General features: G+C 39.4%; 1 protein-coding gene across 2 annotated transcripts in view; it reads right to left on the reverse strand.

The window, feature by feature from the left end:
- The window catches only part of fasn (fatty acid synthase), a 91,832-nt gene that overhangs the window by 69,053 nt on the left and 6,784 nt on the right, over positions 1-15,995 (reverse strand). For both annotated transcript variants that reach the window (XM_069930220.1, XM_069930221.1), the window contains exons 2-7: positions 7,712-7,854; positions 6,299-6,451; positions 4,808-4,981; positions 4,238-4,438; positions 3,749-3,871; positions 1,206-1,321 (exon numbers count right to left, since the gene is read on the reverse strand). In XM_069930220.1, the coding sequence (XP_069786321.1) occupies positions 1,206-1,321; positions 3,749-3,871; positions 4,238-4,438; positions 4,808-4,981; positions 6,299-6,451; positions 7,712-7,854 (910 nt within the window). The remainder of the gene's footprint in view (positions 1-1,205; positions 1,322-3,748; positions 3,872-4,237; positions 4,439-4,807; positions 4,982-6,298; positions 6,452-7,711; positions 7,855-15,995) is intronic.

Genomic DNA, 15,995 nt, shown 5'->3' on the forward strand with positions numbered 1-15,995 from the left:
TTAAAAAGGCTGCAAGGATTAGCCAGGGAACTACAGACCAGTGACCTTAATGTCAAGTTACTGGAGAGGATTTTGACAGACAGGATCTACTTGACAAGGTCTGACATGGTAGGCTGGTCTAACAAGTCAGATCGCATGGGATCCTTGATGAACGAGCCAAATGAATATTGAATTGGTTTGATGGAGACAAGAGTAGAGATGGTTTGTTACTCAGGTTGAAGGGCTGCAGTGATGCATCCAGTGTTATTTGTCATCTATATTAACATGGTTATTATGTTTGCAGATGTAATACCATTGTCAATGCAGAAGGTTATCCAAGATTTAAACAGGGATCTAAATGAACTAGGAAAATGGGAAAAGGATCAGTAGGTGCTGTTTAACCCGGCTAAGCGTGGGGTGTTGCACTCTAGTAGATCAAACCAGAACAAGGCTTTCACAGTGCTGGGATGTGTTGTCGAACCAAGTCTTGGGGGCACAGGTACATAGTTCAATGAAACTAGCAAAGCAGATGAAGGTAATTGGCGCGCTTGCACTCGTCAGTCAAGGCACCGAGTACATAAGCAGGGACATCACATTACAGATATACAGGATGTTGGTAAAACTGCCCTTGGAATATTCTTGCATTTTTGGAATTTTAGGAAAAATATTGTTAAGCTGGACAGGGTGCAGAAGATCCATGATAATGGACTTGAATTAAAGGGAGAGATAGGTTGCAACTTTTCTCCTTAGAACACAAGAGGCAGAGGTGGGACAATAGAGAAGTTTACATGGGTGAGGGGAGTACAGATAAATAGTCAGGCATTTCCACCTTCCTTTTCCACACCCCCCCACCGCACACTGTAGAAGCCAATTCCCAATTACACAGAAAGGTTTAGAGGTGTGCAGCCCAAACACTAAGAAATGGGACAAGATGGACCAAATGTCCTGTTTCTATGCTGTGGAATTCTATGATGGTTATTCCCCGGGGCTCCAGAAAGTCTATGGAGTTAACAGGAAAAATCGAAGGAAAACTGCCATGTTATTATTCATATTCAGTTGGTATACCATCTGGCAGAGCAAGTGGAACATCACATGGAAACTTAAGTAAGCAAGGATGCTGGGATCTAATGCATTTTTCTCCCTCTGGCCAACAATAGGCAGAACCTGATGGGACATTTGGGTTCAGGTAACTGAAGTGTGCAGATCAGACAGCTGAATGGACAAACCTTGGTTCCTGTGCCATGGGCTTCAACATATTCAACAGCAGCTGGCGAGACACCTGCTTCCTCATACACTGCCTTCATTAACCTCTGCTGCATTTCTCCAGAGGGGAATGTTACACCTGCATGTGGAAACCATAGGCATACAACTCTCATTACAATAAAGGTAAAACTAGTGAACAATAACCAAATGCTCAACAACATATTCCATAAATAGAATGCACACCTGTGTGCCATGAGTTACAAGAAAAGTCCTTTGCTTTCTGTCCATCTTTTCTGGGCATGTACTACTGAATAATCATAAATACCAAATTAATTTTGACAAAAGAAAAATGGGATAAAACCCGAGCCTCAAAAATCTGGTGAGATATGACACTGAGCAGAATCATCACTTGCTCCTAATGTCCTTTATTCACCTCTCCATGGAACCAAACCAGGTGGATTAAATTTGCTCACCTGCTGCCTCTTGTAGCTAAATTATCCTCCCAGGCAGCAAGGTTAAGACTTTTAAGACAGTCCTTGGGAAGTCAACATGTTCATTAGACATCCCTCATTTAAAACTGACAGTTATAACATGCAAAGATTTCTACATGCACAATTTAGTAAAGCAAAATTGTACCCTTTGTTTAAAAATCTTACATATACTTCAGTAGCCTCAAAAGTAATTTTGCCAAATTGGTCCCACGTTGCAGTTTTACTGCAACAAAGCAATAAAAGACATGGCCCTTTATGAAAATTAGTTAATTTTATCTTCACCATGGAAAATAAATCAACAAAACTCTCCAAACAGTTTATTTTCTGTTAATTATTGAATTGTGCAATTTCTAATTACCTGCATAAAATGAATTAAGGCGGACAAATGGATTCACTGGCCATTGAGATTCAATACTACAGATATGAGAGATGGTTTGGAAAATAGAGCTCGACTGCAAAGTCACAGGAATACCAGTTTATGGACACAGAGGTGTGCATTACCACCAGCTTGTACAATCTCTTGTTAAATGTAGAAATCAATCCAGTTTTTAAAAAAATGTTCTTGACTCTTAAAATATATTCTAGTGCGACTTTGTTTTCTGAATGTATTTAATACATATGTACATGTTGCATCATCGCATGACTAAGTTTCAGAGAGATTGCTATTCAACGCATTAGGAACTATTTTCAATTGCTACACGAAGGGCTGACTGACACTTTGCACACAAGTCATTTGTGTTTTATTGTGAATCAGGAATATTACAGTGTGGTCCTGTTATAATATGATCATTGGGTCCACGTAACCACATAACTATATAACCATCGGCAGCACAGAAACAGGCCAGTATGGCCCTTCTAGTCCCATGCTGAACAATTTCTCTCACCTAGTCCCACTGGCCCATAACCCTCTATACCTCTCCCATCCATATACCTATCCAACTTTTCCTTAAATATTAACCTTGATCTCACTTCCACCACCTCTGTCGGAAGTTCATTTCCTCACCCCCCACCACCCTCTGCGTGAATAAATTCCCCCTCATGTTTCCCCTAAACTTTTCCCCTTTTACTCTCAATCCATGCCCTCTTGTTGGAATCTCCCCCACTCTGAATGGAAAAAGCCTATCCACATTGACTATCTGTCCCCCTATCATTTTGAATACCTCTATCACATCATCTCTCAATCATTTATGCTCTAGGGAATAAAGTCCCAGCCTGCTCAACCTTTCCCTGTAACTCAAACCCTGAAACCCCGGCAACATTCTCATAAACCTCGTCTATATCCTCGTTTATATCCTTCCTGTAATTCGGCAATCAAAACTGCACACAGAATTCCGAATTTAGCCTCACCAATGCCTTATACAACTTCAACATAACATCCAAACTCATGTATTCAATACTCTGATTTATGAAAGCCAACATACCAAATGCCTTCTTCACCACCCTATCTATCTACGTGATTCAACTTTCAGGGAATTATGTACCAACGCTCCTAAATCCCTTTGATGCACTGCAGTCCTCAATTGTTGAAATAAGCTGGAAAAAAAGCCGGCGTATTAGAAATTCTGGGCTGTCCTGCACACTCATTATCAAATAATAAACTTAACAAAGTATAATCAATATACAGAACGATTCTGATAATCCGAACTGCTCAGGACCAGATGTATATCGGTTAACTGCATTTTTCAGATAACTGAGGCAGCCCAGTGGAATCAGCAGAAAACTTGGATCAGCAGGTCACCGACCCCCAATGCCATCGCCAAACCTGCCCAGGAGCCCACAGTCCCCACTCTGCCGCCGCCGCCGCCACCAGAAAACTAAATCAGTGCCCCCCACCATGGCTACCCTAATGCCCCCTGATTAGATTTGTCCTGGTGACAGCAGAGAACCAAGTATAGTGGAGGGTATGGGGGAAAAAAAAGCAAGAGCGAGACCCATGCGCTGCCTGACCCGCCGACTTCCTTCAGTTCCTCACTGATAATATCAAGCTGGCGCATTAGAGCCCCACATGAGCACAATGGATTAAAAAAAAAAGCTCCTCGACTTGTGACAACTGTATAATAAATGATTAAGCAAACCTTGTTCTTTATAACCATCAGTGTTGCTTCCTGCATTGACTATCGTGGCATAAACTCGTTTGGCAGCTGATTTCTTCATTAAAAGAACAACCACAGATGCTTCAGATCGACAGTAACCATTACCTGAAAACGTGAGACAATTTTACATTTTAAAATGGATGCTTTTCAATTTAAAAAAAAATTGTAGTAATGGTTTGCTAAAATAACAACCAAGATTTTTTTTTTCAGCATTATTAATATGGCAAATGCAACACCAGTAGCTAAACAAGCTTGTTGCAAAAGTTAAAAGACAACATCACTTGGTTCAAACCCATCTAAAATGTAATCTTATTTCAGCTCCTTCAAGGCATGCAGAAATCATTTGGACATTAATATGGAAAGAAAATAAATGTACTAAAAACCTGTCATTTCTCATGTAAGTGATAAAGAAATTTAAACATACATATCATGCCTTCGAATTCACAATTATACAGAAACAAATTTTCTTACCAGAAGCATCAAAGGACTTGCAGGATCCATCCGGGCTGAGCATACCCAGTTTCATGAACTGGACTGATGTATTGGGTTTCAGTAGGAGGTTGACTCCTCCTACAATGGCAGAATTACAGTGGCCATGATGAATTGCCTGAAAAGCATTTTCTAGAGCAAGTAAGCTGGATGAGCAGGCTGTATCGATGGAAGAGCTGGGACCTAACATCCAGATGAAAAAGAAAATTATTTATTGAACTCCACCAAAGTACCTGCAAGAGTAGATGAGAGGGGTAAAAAGGGCATTTGTTTATAGATGGTTTAACCATCATTTTGATCTGGGGCTTGAAAATCAGTTGTCTTCCTGCAAATTTATATATTCTTTTGCTTTAACTTTCAAATTTTGAGGGCACAGTAAACTATTCAATACCAAAGCCTATATAAAGGGTATAGTTCCTGTTCCTAGAAAACCTTCATACCTGATATTATTCATTAAATACAGGGCACATCAAAAAAGTGAAAGAATGATACACACGAAATGACTTCCCTCAAATTTAAAAAAAAAACAACATAAAATTGAAGTTTTGTCACCTTTAAAATCGAAGAAGTAAGAGATCCTGTTTGCAAACATGGCATGCTGACAGCCAGTCATGCTGTATCCCAACAGCTCTTCTGGGTCTCTGCTAAAGGCTTCAGCTGCTTCAGAGCCGCTCACTCCAATCCAAACTCCAGTATTGGTACCACGTAGAGAAGTGGGATTTATTCCTGAAGAACAGATGCATGATAAACCAGCTCACTTGGACAGATTCAAAACAAAAAGAATTGCATGGTTATATGACAAATAACTTGTGTAATTTCATTGCTACAGGTCAGATGCAACATCTTCCCATGAGCATATTGCAAAAAGGGCTGTGATCAAGTCACTGAGGATTACACTCCATGAATCTCTCTCTGCAAAGCTTGACTTCTACATATCTAACATACTTCAAGCTACAGATGGGCTTCGAACTAGGGTGGTTCAGTCTTATTATTGTCACAATAAACAAACCATATTGCTTGATGAAAGAGGAAGGGGATATACAACATTTTCATGTGTTGGAATAAGGAAAAGAGAATATCATTAAATAGTCTTGCATTTTCAAATCATTCAGATGTTACTGGTTTTCTTTATTGGAGGATATACAGCAACCAGATTTTTTTGGGGGTGTCAGAAATAAAAAAGAAAAATAATTGGGGGATGAGGATAATTTGGAGCTTGCTACTTTCCAGAAATGCCACTCTACCTAAACATGTTAAAAATAACAAGACTAATTTACTTTCATCTTCCTATATGAAAACAAATGAGAATCAAGCTTAAAAAAAAATCTGGCTCTGGTAAAGGGAAAATTATTCCCACCAACATCAAGTCACCAACACAATTAATTCCAGATTAAAATTTTACTGAGCTGTTAAAGAAAGAAAAAGGAATAAGTGGACATGCAGCCATCCTAGAAGTGGAATCGGACATTTTGGGGCCCAGGTTTTGGCGACACACATTTTGGCAAAAAAAAAGACGTAGCCCTTCAGACATTTTGATGCCCACAGTTTGGTGTTGGCCCAGCAACCCCTGGCATTACGGTGTTTCAGAAACATTTTGGGATTTATTGTTATACTTTGGTTCATGTTTGGTGCTGGCATAGCTCCCCGCAGCATTGCACATTTGCTTTAACTCCGGGTGTTTCTGATCCTCTCGCATTTCAGAAACTGCTGCCTTGAACCCTCTGTGTTGCAGAAAATTCCTCCCACCAGGAAACCATTTCCTCCAGTAAAAGCAATGGTGGGATGGAGTAGGCCAAAATGCCCAGCATCAAACTGTGGGCGCCAAAATGTCCTAGACCCTCCTAGAAGGCAGTGTAGTCGTACCAATAAATTAACCTCGGGCAAATGCTCATGGGAAAAGGGACACAACAATTTTTGTTTTAATTGATTTTAAAATAGCACTAAATTGTGGACTAAAAATTAAGCATTCTATTGGAATACATAATGCAGAATTTCTACAGCCCTAACAAAATATCTTTCACCGAAAGTTACAATGAAGCTTACCTCCATCTACAATCGCCTCATAAGTGGTCTCCAATAAGATTCTGAGCTGGGGGTCCATTGTATGTGCTTGCTTAGGATGAACGCCAAAGAAGGATGCATCAAACTTGCTGATATCCTTCAGTTTCCCACTTCTGTGAGGGAGCCCATATAACCCTGGGAGAAAGTCCAGTTTAAAAAAAAAATGAGGATTGCTTTCTTGCTGCTCAGACCATGATGTGGACATGACTAGGGAACAAACTTTTTCTGGGGAATGCATTAAACCTTTCTGCTCTGTCAGGTGCTTATAAACAATCCCAAGTTGTATTTCAAGGAAAACTAGAGGGCTACCCCCAGCTCCCAAATGATTATTCCTCAGGCCATGTCATTTTTAGAATTGCACTCTAAAATCAATTTCCACAAGGAGCCACACGTTAAAGACAGAGTTGTACCCCATAGAAATAGACTTCAGTCTACCACGTTCACACTGACCCTTTCCCTATCGTCTACATTAAAACCATATTTATGCCTATTTAATTGTCTGGCTAAATGGCTCTTGTAGTTATCAAATGCTTTTTCTGTATTACCACGATTATTACACTTCAAAAATATTTGAAGGCTACAAAGTACTCTAGAAAAACAAATTTAATTAGAACTTCAAACCAAATCTTTTTATTTATGTTTATCCACACTGAAGATTAGGCATATCTTTAAAAGAGAATAGAAATTAGAATCATTTCAATTTTAGGCACCAATAACCCCTGGACAAATCAAGAAGGAATTATCCATTCATTCTCTAAAAGAGGAATTATGTGCAAGGAGTCATTGAAAATTAGGATTTAGAATAAGCAAAATTTATTTGCCTTTATCCTCAAACTGATGCATCCAGGTATTTAATGCAATTTACTTCAAAGTACAGTTATCATTGTGTGCTATCAATTCTACTTTAGCAACAAACCCCTATCTGTAATAAGAGCTCTTCATTCAACTTCAACTCAGTGTTATTGATCAAGGGAATTATGACATCTGCAACCTGAAAGAACTCCCATCTGTCCTGCAATTACATTGATATTAACTGTTGCAACAAGAAGATTCTTCTTGAATTACAAGTTTTATTTTTTAAAAAACTTCCTGGAATGAACAGTCTTCATAATATTTTTGTACAAATACATACAAAATGTTCAGTTAACAAAAGGTAAACAACTTTCTCAATTAACTAAAATCATTGTTTATATTTCTCCAGACTCCAATGCACCATTATTTCTGCTTTTAACATGGTCAAAAAAATATTGGATGCAAAAAATGCAAAACAGTTGAACAAAATCTCAAAGAAGCACCAAAGCAGAAATGTAATTGCTGAACATCACAAGAATTACCACAGTATATTGTACTCTTGTATCACAGCAATAAAAAAGTTTTCATTCTCTCAATACCCACCTGGTTTCCATCGTCTATCATCATCTGTCACCATGTCAATCCCATTAATGAGATTATCCCAAAATTCTTGTAGGTTATCCGACTCTGGAAGCCTTCCTGCAATTCCTGCAATCACTATATCCTCCATTTTGGTTCTTCTCTGGCTGCAATCAAAACCATGAAGGAGGAGTGAACAAACTTTACACTTACAATTTCTTGGCTTCAGCGTGCCAAAGACAATAAAGTAGACTGGATGTGTGGTCACTGTGTAATTGAAGAAAGCATAGCAACCAAGTCAAACTCCTGGTTTATATGGAGCAATCCATGCTACAAGGCTACATAGGCAAGTCTCCACAACTCTTCTTCCACTTTATTGATGACGGTTGGTGCTGATGAAATCATCGACTTTATCCACTTTGCTGCCAACTTCCATACTGATGTGAAATTAACTTGGTATCTCTCAAGCAACACTCTCCCCTTTTATTAATCCCTCCATCTCAGGAGACCAACTCTCAACATACATTCTCTACAAACCCACCAACTCCCACAGTTACCTCAACTACACCTCTTCATACCCCATCCTCTGCAAGGATTCCATTCCTTTCTCGTTCCCAGGACAATGCCTTCCATGAGAGGTCATCTGATATGTCCTCCTTCTTTAAAAATAAAGACATGGCTTCCCCTCTACAACCATCAACTCAGCTCTCACCCACATATCCTTCATTACTTGCACATTTGTTCTGGTCCCCTCATGCAACAAGGATAAGATTCCCCATATCTCCACCACATCCTCTGCTATTTCCACTACCGAGCGAACGATCCTACCACCACACATTTCTTCCTCTTTCCTCCTTCTGCAGGGACTGCTTCCTCCACGACTTCCTCTTCTACTCCTCCCTTCCAACCAATCACCTCCTTGGGGCCTACCCCTGGGACCATAGGAGGTGCTCTACTTGCACCCACACCTCCTCCTTCACCACCTTTGGGGTTACAAACATTCCTTTTCAAGTGAAGCAACACTTTACTTGTGAATCTGCAGGGATCATCTGTGGCAGGGGTGGCCAACCTTTTAATTTTTAATTTAAACATACAGTACAGTAACAGGTCATTTCGGCCCATGTGTTCATGCCACCCAATTATACTACACCCCCAGTATGTACTCATGAGCCAAAATGGCCTGTTCCTGTGCAGTATGTCGGCATTTAAAATTAAAAGGTTGGCAACCCCTGACCTACTACATCCTTTGCTCCTATTGTGGTCTCTACATCAAAGAGACTGGAAGATCACTTCATGGAGGACTTCAGCTCTGTCCACCAATATAGCAGGGATCTCCTAGTCAATTTTCCACCCCATTCCCTTGCCAACATGTCTGTCCATGGTCTTGTGGAGACTGAGACCACCCACATATTCCATCTGGACACACTCCAGATAGCATTAACATCGACTTCTCTGTCTGGTTTCTGTTAGCTCCCCATCTCTTCCCTTCTCCTATCCCTGTGTCTCCTTTTCTCCAGCTCTCCATTCACAAAGCCACCCCCCTTGACTGATCAATTCTCCCATCCTCCTACCCATGTCCAATTATGGGCTTTTGCCTCTTGCCCTGTGCTCCCTCCCCTGCCCTTTCTTTCCTCCTTCCCCAGCCTTTTCATTCAGACACCTGTCTGCTGTTTATTCATACCTTGAAGGGCTGATCATATATTTTTACCTTCTACAGATGCTGCGAGACCAGAGTTCCTCCAGCATTTTTACTACAATCATGGTGTCTGCAAACTTTTACGTTTTACCTCAAACCCATGGGGCTGCAGATCAGCTTTAATTAAAGACCATGGCCAAATTGAGGAATGGCCACATCTGCAAGTAGTGTTGAGAGTTTGCTGACGTTTCTCCCACCCCAGAATTATGTACACAAAAACAGCCAAATAAAAATACACTATTCGCTGACCTGCTCTGAATGGAGAAAACTCTCACAAGAGAGCTTTTCCAAACAAGACTCTGTCTACAGAAATTAATGAGTTAAGTAACTTCTACATCAGTCACCCATATTACTCTCAATCCAATGAAGAATTTCATCAATACATTTGCAAAAGGTGAATGACATTAGTTGACATCTGGACTCGAACACTGAGCAAAACAAAGTTTGCATGTTTAAGTTTATGTCACGTCATATCTGGTACATTGAGAGGGGTTCTTCTGTGAGCAAGCTAATGAGTCAACAGTACACTCATACAACAGTAAAATAAGAACAAAAGCAAAATTACAGTCTAGGGTTGTAATACAAAGATCAATTAGTACAAAGCAAGGATGGCATGAGAGGACTATTATGGGATTCATTCAGGAGCCTGATGGCTGCAGGGAAGAAATGGTCTTGAAGCTGGTTGATATGTGCTTTGTTGATGGGAGAAGGGAAAAGAGAATGTGCTGGGGGTGTGATGTGTCCTTTGGTATAATGGCTGCCTTCAGTACAGATTGTGCAAGTTTCCTTCCCCCCGACCTTGAGCAAAGTAGCCCCCATAACATGATGCAATGTATCCAACAAGTATGTTTTCCATGGTGTATTCATAATTATTTGTAAAGCTGCTCCGCAAAATAAACAAATAAATAAATAATTCCTTGTTGTTATGCTTTTTTTTAAAAACTGTTCCTTACCTCTTACTCCCATGGAACGCCATAATCAAAAGGTCATTATACAATTGGATCCTTATCTTCATCTGCTCAAACTAAAAGGCCACATACTTGTGGACTCTTTACAGAACACAAATGTCTAATTCAACCCTGACGGAAACTTTAAAATCCACATCATATTGACAAAGAACCTCTTGTTTCTAAAGCAGTTTTGGCTCTTATCCACCCTTACTGAAATACCAAAACTTCTGTCACCACTAAATGATTTTTCCTGCCTTTGATACCTCTCACCTCGGTCATCTTTGAGCACCCTGGGATTCAGCACTTTCAAGGCTATGCCCCACATCCTGGCATAGTTATCCATGCTAGATTCTCATCTTCTCAGATGTTGGTTCATCCTCAAATCCCTCCTCCAACTTTACATTACACCCCCAGCTCTCTCACAGACCTTTCAGTCCCCTAATTTTTCCTCGTGTCCAACATATTTTTAGAGGCTACAGCCAATTTTGCAGAGCACATTTTAACTGCCACAAAGGCTCCATTTAACAGCAGCAGGCTACACTTCACAGATAAACTTTGTGGACAGAAAGAAAAAGGGTAATTTTGTGGGCATTTAAGATGATTCACAAGTTTGTGCATGTCAAATAGTTAAACAAAATTAAACTTTCCATTAAATTTACTTCACTTCCAAAGTTTATTGTGCAAATCAATCATATTCCTCCCTCTGTGTTTTCTCCATTAATTTCCATGTCTCTCTAATTGTTGATCCATGTATTGCATCCTATTCTCTTGCTGCCATCAAAATGCAGAGAGGAAGGCCATCTCCTCAATAACAGAAACAAATGCTTTATCATTGTCTCAGAAAACAGATGGGAAAGACCACAATTCCCCCAGTTTTGTTATTGATTCAGAAGCCAGCAAAATCTTTCAATGGAGGACAAAGACTGAACAGATGAGAAACATTGGGTAGGACAGGGCAGACAAATTTAGAAGAGGAATAAACAGGCGATAGATAAGAGTTGGAAAGAAACACAATTGTTTTTTTTTGTTTTTTATTTTTCACACTATGAACCATACTGACCAAAATACACACAAACATTTCCCTCTTGAATATACAGCGTCATTTTTTCCCCTTTCCCCCCACCCCTCCCCACCCAATCAACGTTCAACCTATATGATACATTAAACCCATTAAACAATGTCATCACACAATGAAAATAAACAAGAAATTAGTGTCATCTACTTTTACATACTGGGTCAGTTCATTTCGTCTTCTTCTTCTTCTGTCATTTTAGGGGGTGGAGGTCCGCGGTAGGACTTCTCTGTTGTGTTCCATGTATGGTTTCCAAATTTGTTCGAATACTGTGATGTTATTTCTTAAATTATATGTTATTTTTTCCAATGGAAAAATATTCATTTCTATGTACCATTGCTGTATTCTCAGGCTACCTTCTGATTTCCAGGTTGACATTATACATTTTTTTGCTACAGCTAAGGCTATCATAATAAATCTTTTTTGTGCTCCATCCAAATTGAGTCCAAGTTCTTTACTTCTTATATTACTTAGAAGAAAGATCTCTGGATTTTTTGGTATGTTGCTTTTTGTGATTTTATTTAATACCTGGTTTAGATCTTCCCAAAACACAAATAAATTGTTTGAAGAATTCTGCAAATCCCATTTTTTGTCCAGAACCACCATTATACCCTTTCATAATTGGAAAGATGAACTGAAACCATAGCATATTCTTTAAAAAAAACAGATGAAGCATGTGTAATTGCTTCTGAAAATACAAATATCTTTGGTAATGCAAATGATGTGCTCACCACAATCAAAAAATGTTTAAGTAATATTAAAACTGATGTACACCTACTGCCCACTGTCCTCAAGTGGATTTAATTATTTTTCAGAATTGGGAGATTTTTAAAAAAAAACAAACTTAAATTGAGGAAGATTTAGAAGTGTTTTGTCAGTAACACTCTGCTCTCTTGAACCATTTGTCAGATTCAAAATATTGAATTCATCATATTGCATCAAATATTGCTACATCAGGATGCTCTTTATCAACTGCAGTTCTGCATTTAACATATCATCCCCCTCAAAACTGATCAGCAAACTCCAAGACTTGGGAGTTAACACCCAATTGTCTAATTGGATCATGGATTTCTTCAACCCCAGACCACAACCAGTAAGTGCTTCTTCTCCATAATCTCCAACAATACTGGAGCTGTGTTCTTAACCCCCCCCCCGCTCTACTCACTTTACATCTCGAATGTGCAGCTTGGTACAACAATAAACCATCTACAAATGTGCTGATGAAACCACGGTTGTGGGTTGTTTAAAGGAAGGGGATGAGCAGAAATATCGGGGTACAAGGTCAACGCAAATAAAAGTGAAGTGATGCAAATGAGTAATGCGGATTACACAGAACTTAAAAAAAGAATCACTTTTAATGACAAACAGAAACAATCCGTTACCTAGGAATAAGGTTAGACAACTATTTAAGCCACTTGTACAAACTAATTATCAGCCACTAATAAAGAAAGTGCAGGAAGACTTAGAACATTGGAAAGAACTAACGCTAATATTGATAGGGAGGCTGAACTGCATTAAAATGAATGTGTTCCCAAGGATACAATACTTATTTCAAACGTTACCAATTCCCTTAACAGAGAAATTCTTTGATGAACTAAAGAGAATAATAAGGAAATTCTTGTGGAAAGGGGGAAAACCGAGGATAGCATTAGATAAATTAGCAGAGATATAACCAGGGTAGTTTGCAGTTACCAAACTTCAGAAATTATTATAGAGCTGCACAATTAAGGTATTTATCAGATTTTTACCAGACGAGATAAAAACCAGACTGGACTAAGATAGAACTAGGTAAAATAGGGGAGAAGGTACCGGAAAGAAAAGCTCACCAGTATTGCATCATTTACTTAATATATGGAAGAAGATCCACGTCAAAAGGAAAAAAACGAATTACCAAATACCAAAATTGTTACTGATGCAAAATTCACTAATCCCTTTTACAATAGATAATCTTTCCTTTAGAGAATGGGAGAGAAACGGAATCAAAAGAATTGAAAATTGTTTTTTGGGAAATAATTTATTAACATTTGAACAGTTGAAGTACAAATATGGAATAACTCATGGTACAATGTTTTCATATCATCAACTGAAAGCTTATTTAAAGGATAAAGTTGGAAACAGACTGAGATTACCTGAAGGAAGCAGCTTTGAATATGTGATTACAGACACAATGATAATTAAAAGATTTGTAACGAACATGTACATTAAGATAAGGAAAATGATAAAATAAGCTATAAACAAACAAAAGTGGGAAAAGGATTTAAACATAAAGATAAAAAGTGAAGTATGGGAAAAGTTATGTTCTGGAACGATGAAGAATACAATAAACAAGGTTACACATTATACAGTATAATTGGTTGCACAGGGTATATATCACTCAAAAATTAAAAGAATGGGATCCAACATTATCAGATAGATGTTTTCGTTGCAAGAAGGAAACGGGAACAACAGTACATGCAATTTGGGCATGTACGAAAGTGATTAAGTTTTTGGAAGAACTAAATCAGATAAATAAAATCACCAAAAATAACATACCGAAAAATCCAGAGATCCTCCTTTTAAGTAACATAAGAAATAAAGAATTAGGCCTCAAATTGGATAAAGTGCAAAAAATATTCATTATGGTAGCCTTAGCTGTAGCAAAAAAATGTATAATGTCAACTTGGAAAATGGAAGAGAGCCTGAGAATACAGCAATGGTACATGGAAATAGTAAAGAGATAGTAAAGAGAGTTGGTGCGAGGACACAGCCTTGCTTCACACCGTTGTCAATGGAGAAGGGTTCCTCTACCGGCATCACCTATGGCTCCTAGAACGCTTCCATCAGCGCTGTCTCCGCTCCATCCTCAACATTCATTGGAATGACTTCATCACCAACATCGAAGTACTCGAGCTGGCAGGGTCCGCAAGCATCGAATCCATGCTGCTAAAGACCCAACTGTGCTGGGTGGGTCATGACTCCAGAATGGAGGACCATCGCCTTCCCAAGATCGTGTTCTATGGCGAGCTCTCCACTGGCCACCGAGACAGAGGTGCACCAAAGAAGAGGTACAAGGACTGCTTAAAGAAATCTCTTGGTGCCTGCCCCATTGACCACGGCCAGTGGGCTGATATCGCCTCCAACCGTGTATCTTGGCGCCTCACAGTTCGGCAGGCAGCATCCTCCTTTGAAGAAGACCGCAGAGCCCACCTCACTGACAAAGACAAAGGAGGAAAATCCCAACACCCAATCCCAACCAACCAATTTTCCCTTGCAACCACTGCAACCGTGTCTGCCTGTCCCGCATCAGACTTGTCAGTCTGACATGGACATACCCCTCCATAAATCTTCGTCCACGAAGCCAAGCCAAAAAAAAAAATGGAAATGAATAAATGTATTCCATTGGAAAAGAATAACATATAATTTAAAAAAATAAAGTCACATTGTTCAAACAAATTTGGGAACCATACATGGAACATAACAGAGAGAGCTTACCTAGGACCTCCATACCCTAAAATGATAAGTCAAAACTATTTGATTTAGTGTATAAAAGTAGAGGACAGATTTTTCTGGTTTGTTTTTCCTTTGTGTGAAGACATTGTTTCATGGTTTTATTGTATATGTTAAATATTTATTGGTTTTGGAGGGGGGTGGGAAGGGGGGAGGAAGGGAAGGGGGAAAAAAGGGGGAAAATGCCATTGCCATTGTCTATATTTAACGAGAAACTTTTGTACATATTTTGGTCGTTATGGTTCACAGAGTGAAAAATAAAAAAAATATTAAAAAAAGGAAGGGGATGAGCCAGCATACAGGATGGATATTGAAAGCTTGGCTGAAGGGTGCACCAACAATAACCTTGCACTCAATGTCACCAAAACATTGTTGACTTAAGGAAAGACAGAAGTATACAAGTATACATCAGAGGGTGAGCAAGTTTTGGTTCTTAGGAGTCATCATCTTGGAGGATCTTTCCTGGCATCATGAAGAAAGCACGTCAGTGCCTCTACTTCCTCAGGAGTTTGCAGAGGTTTGGTTTCTACAGAGATGTTATGGATAGTGTGCTGACTGGCTGCATCACAGTCTGGTATGGGAACACCAAAACCCCTAAGAGCAAAGCCCCCCAAAAGATAGTGGGCCCAGCCCAGGACATCACAGACAAAACCCTCCCCACTACTGAGTACATCTAGAGAACACTGCTATCGGAGAGCAGCAGCAATCATCAACGAACACCACCACCCAGGACACGCTCTGTTCTCTCTGTTGCCATCAGGAAAGAGGTATCGGTACAATAAGACTCACACCACCAGGTTCAGGAACAGCTGCCTCCCCTCCACCATCAGACTCAACAAACTCAGACTCATTTAAGGACTTATTTGTATACTTCATGGATTGGTTTTCTTTTATTCTCTCTGCACTATAGAGTTTGTTTACATGTTTGCACTGTGTAATTTTTTTTGCACTACCAATTAGTGGTCATTCTGCCAAGCCAGCAGGAAAAAGGAATCTCAGTACATACTCTGACAATAAATCTGAAAGCTGAAGTAAATCTCGTCATCATAGCTACTGAAATTGTACAGAAATATTTGCTGTTGTCTCTCCTCTACACCCCCTCCC

The sequence above is a fragment of the Narcine bancroftii genome, chromosome 3, assembly GCF_036971445.1.
Source record: "Narcine bancroftii isolate sNarBan1 chromosome 3, sNarBan1.hap1, whole genome shotgun sequence".
Classification (NCBI taxonomy): Eukaryota; Metazoa; Chordata; class Chondrichthyes; order Torpediniformes; family Narcinidae; genus Narcine; species Narcine bancroftii.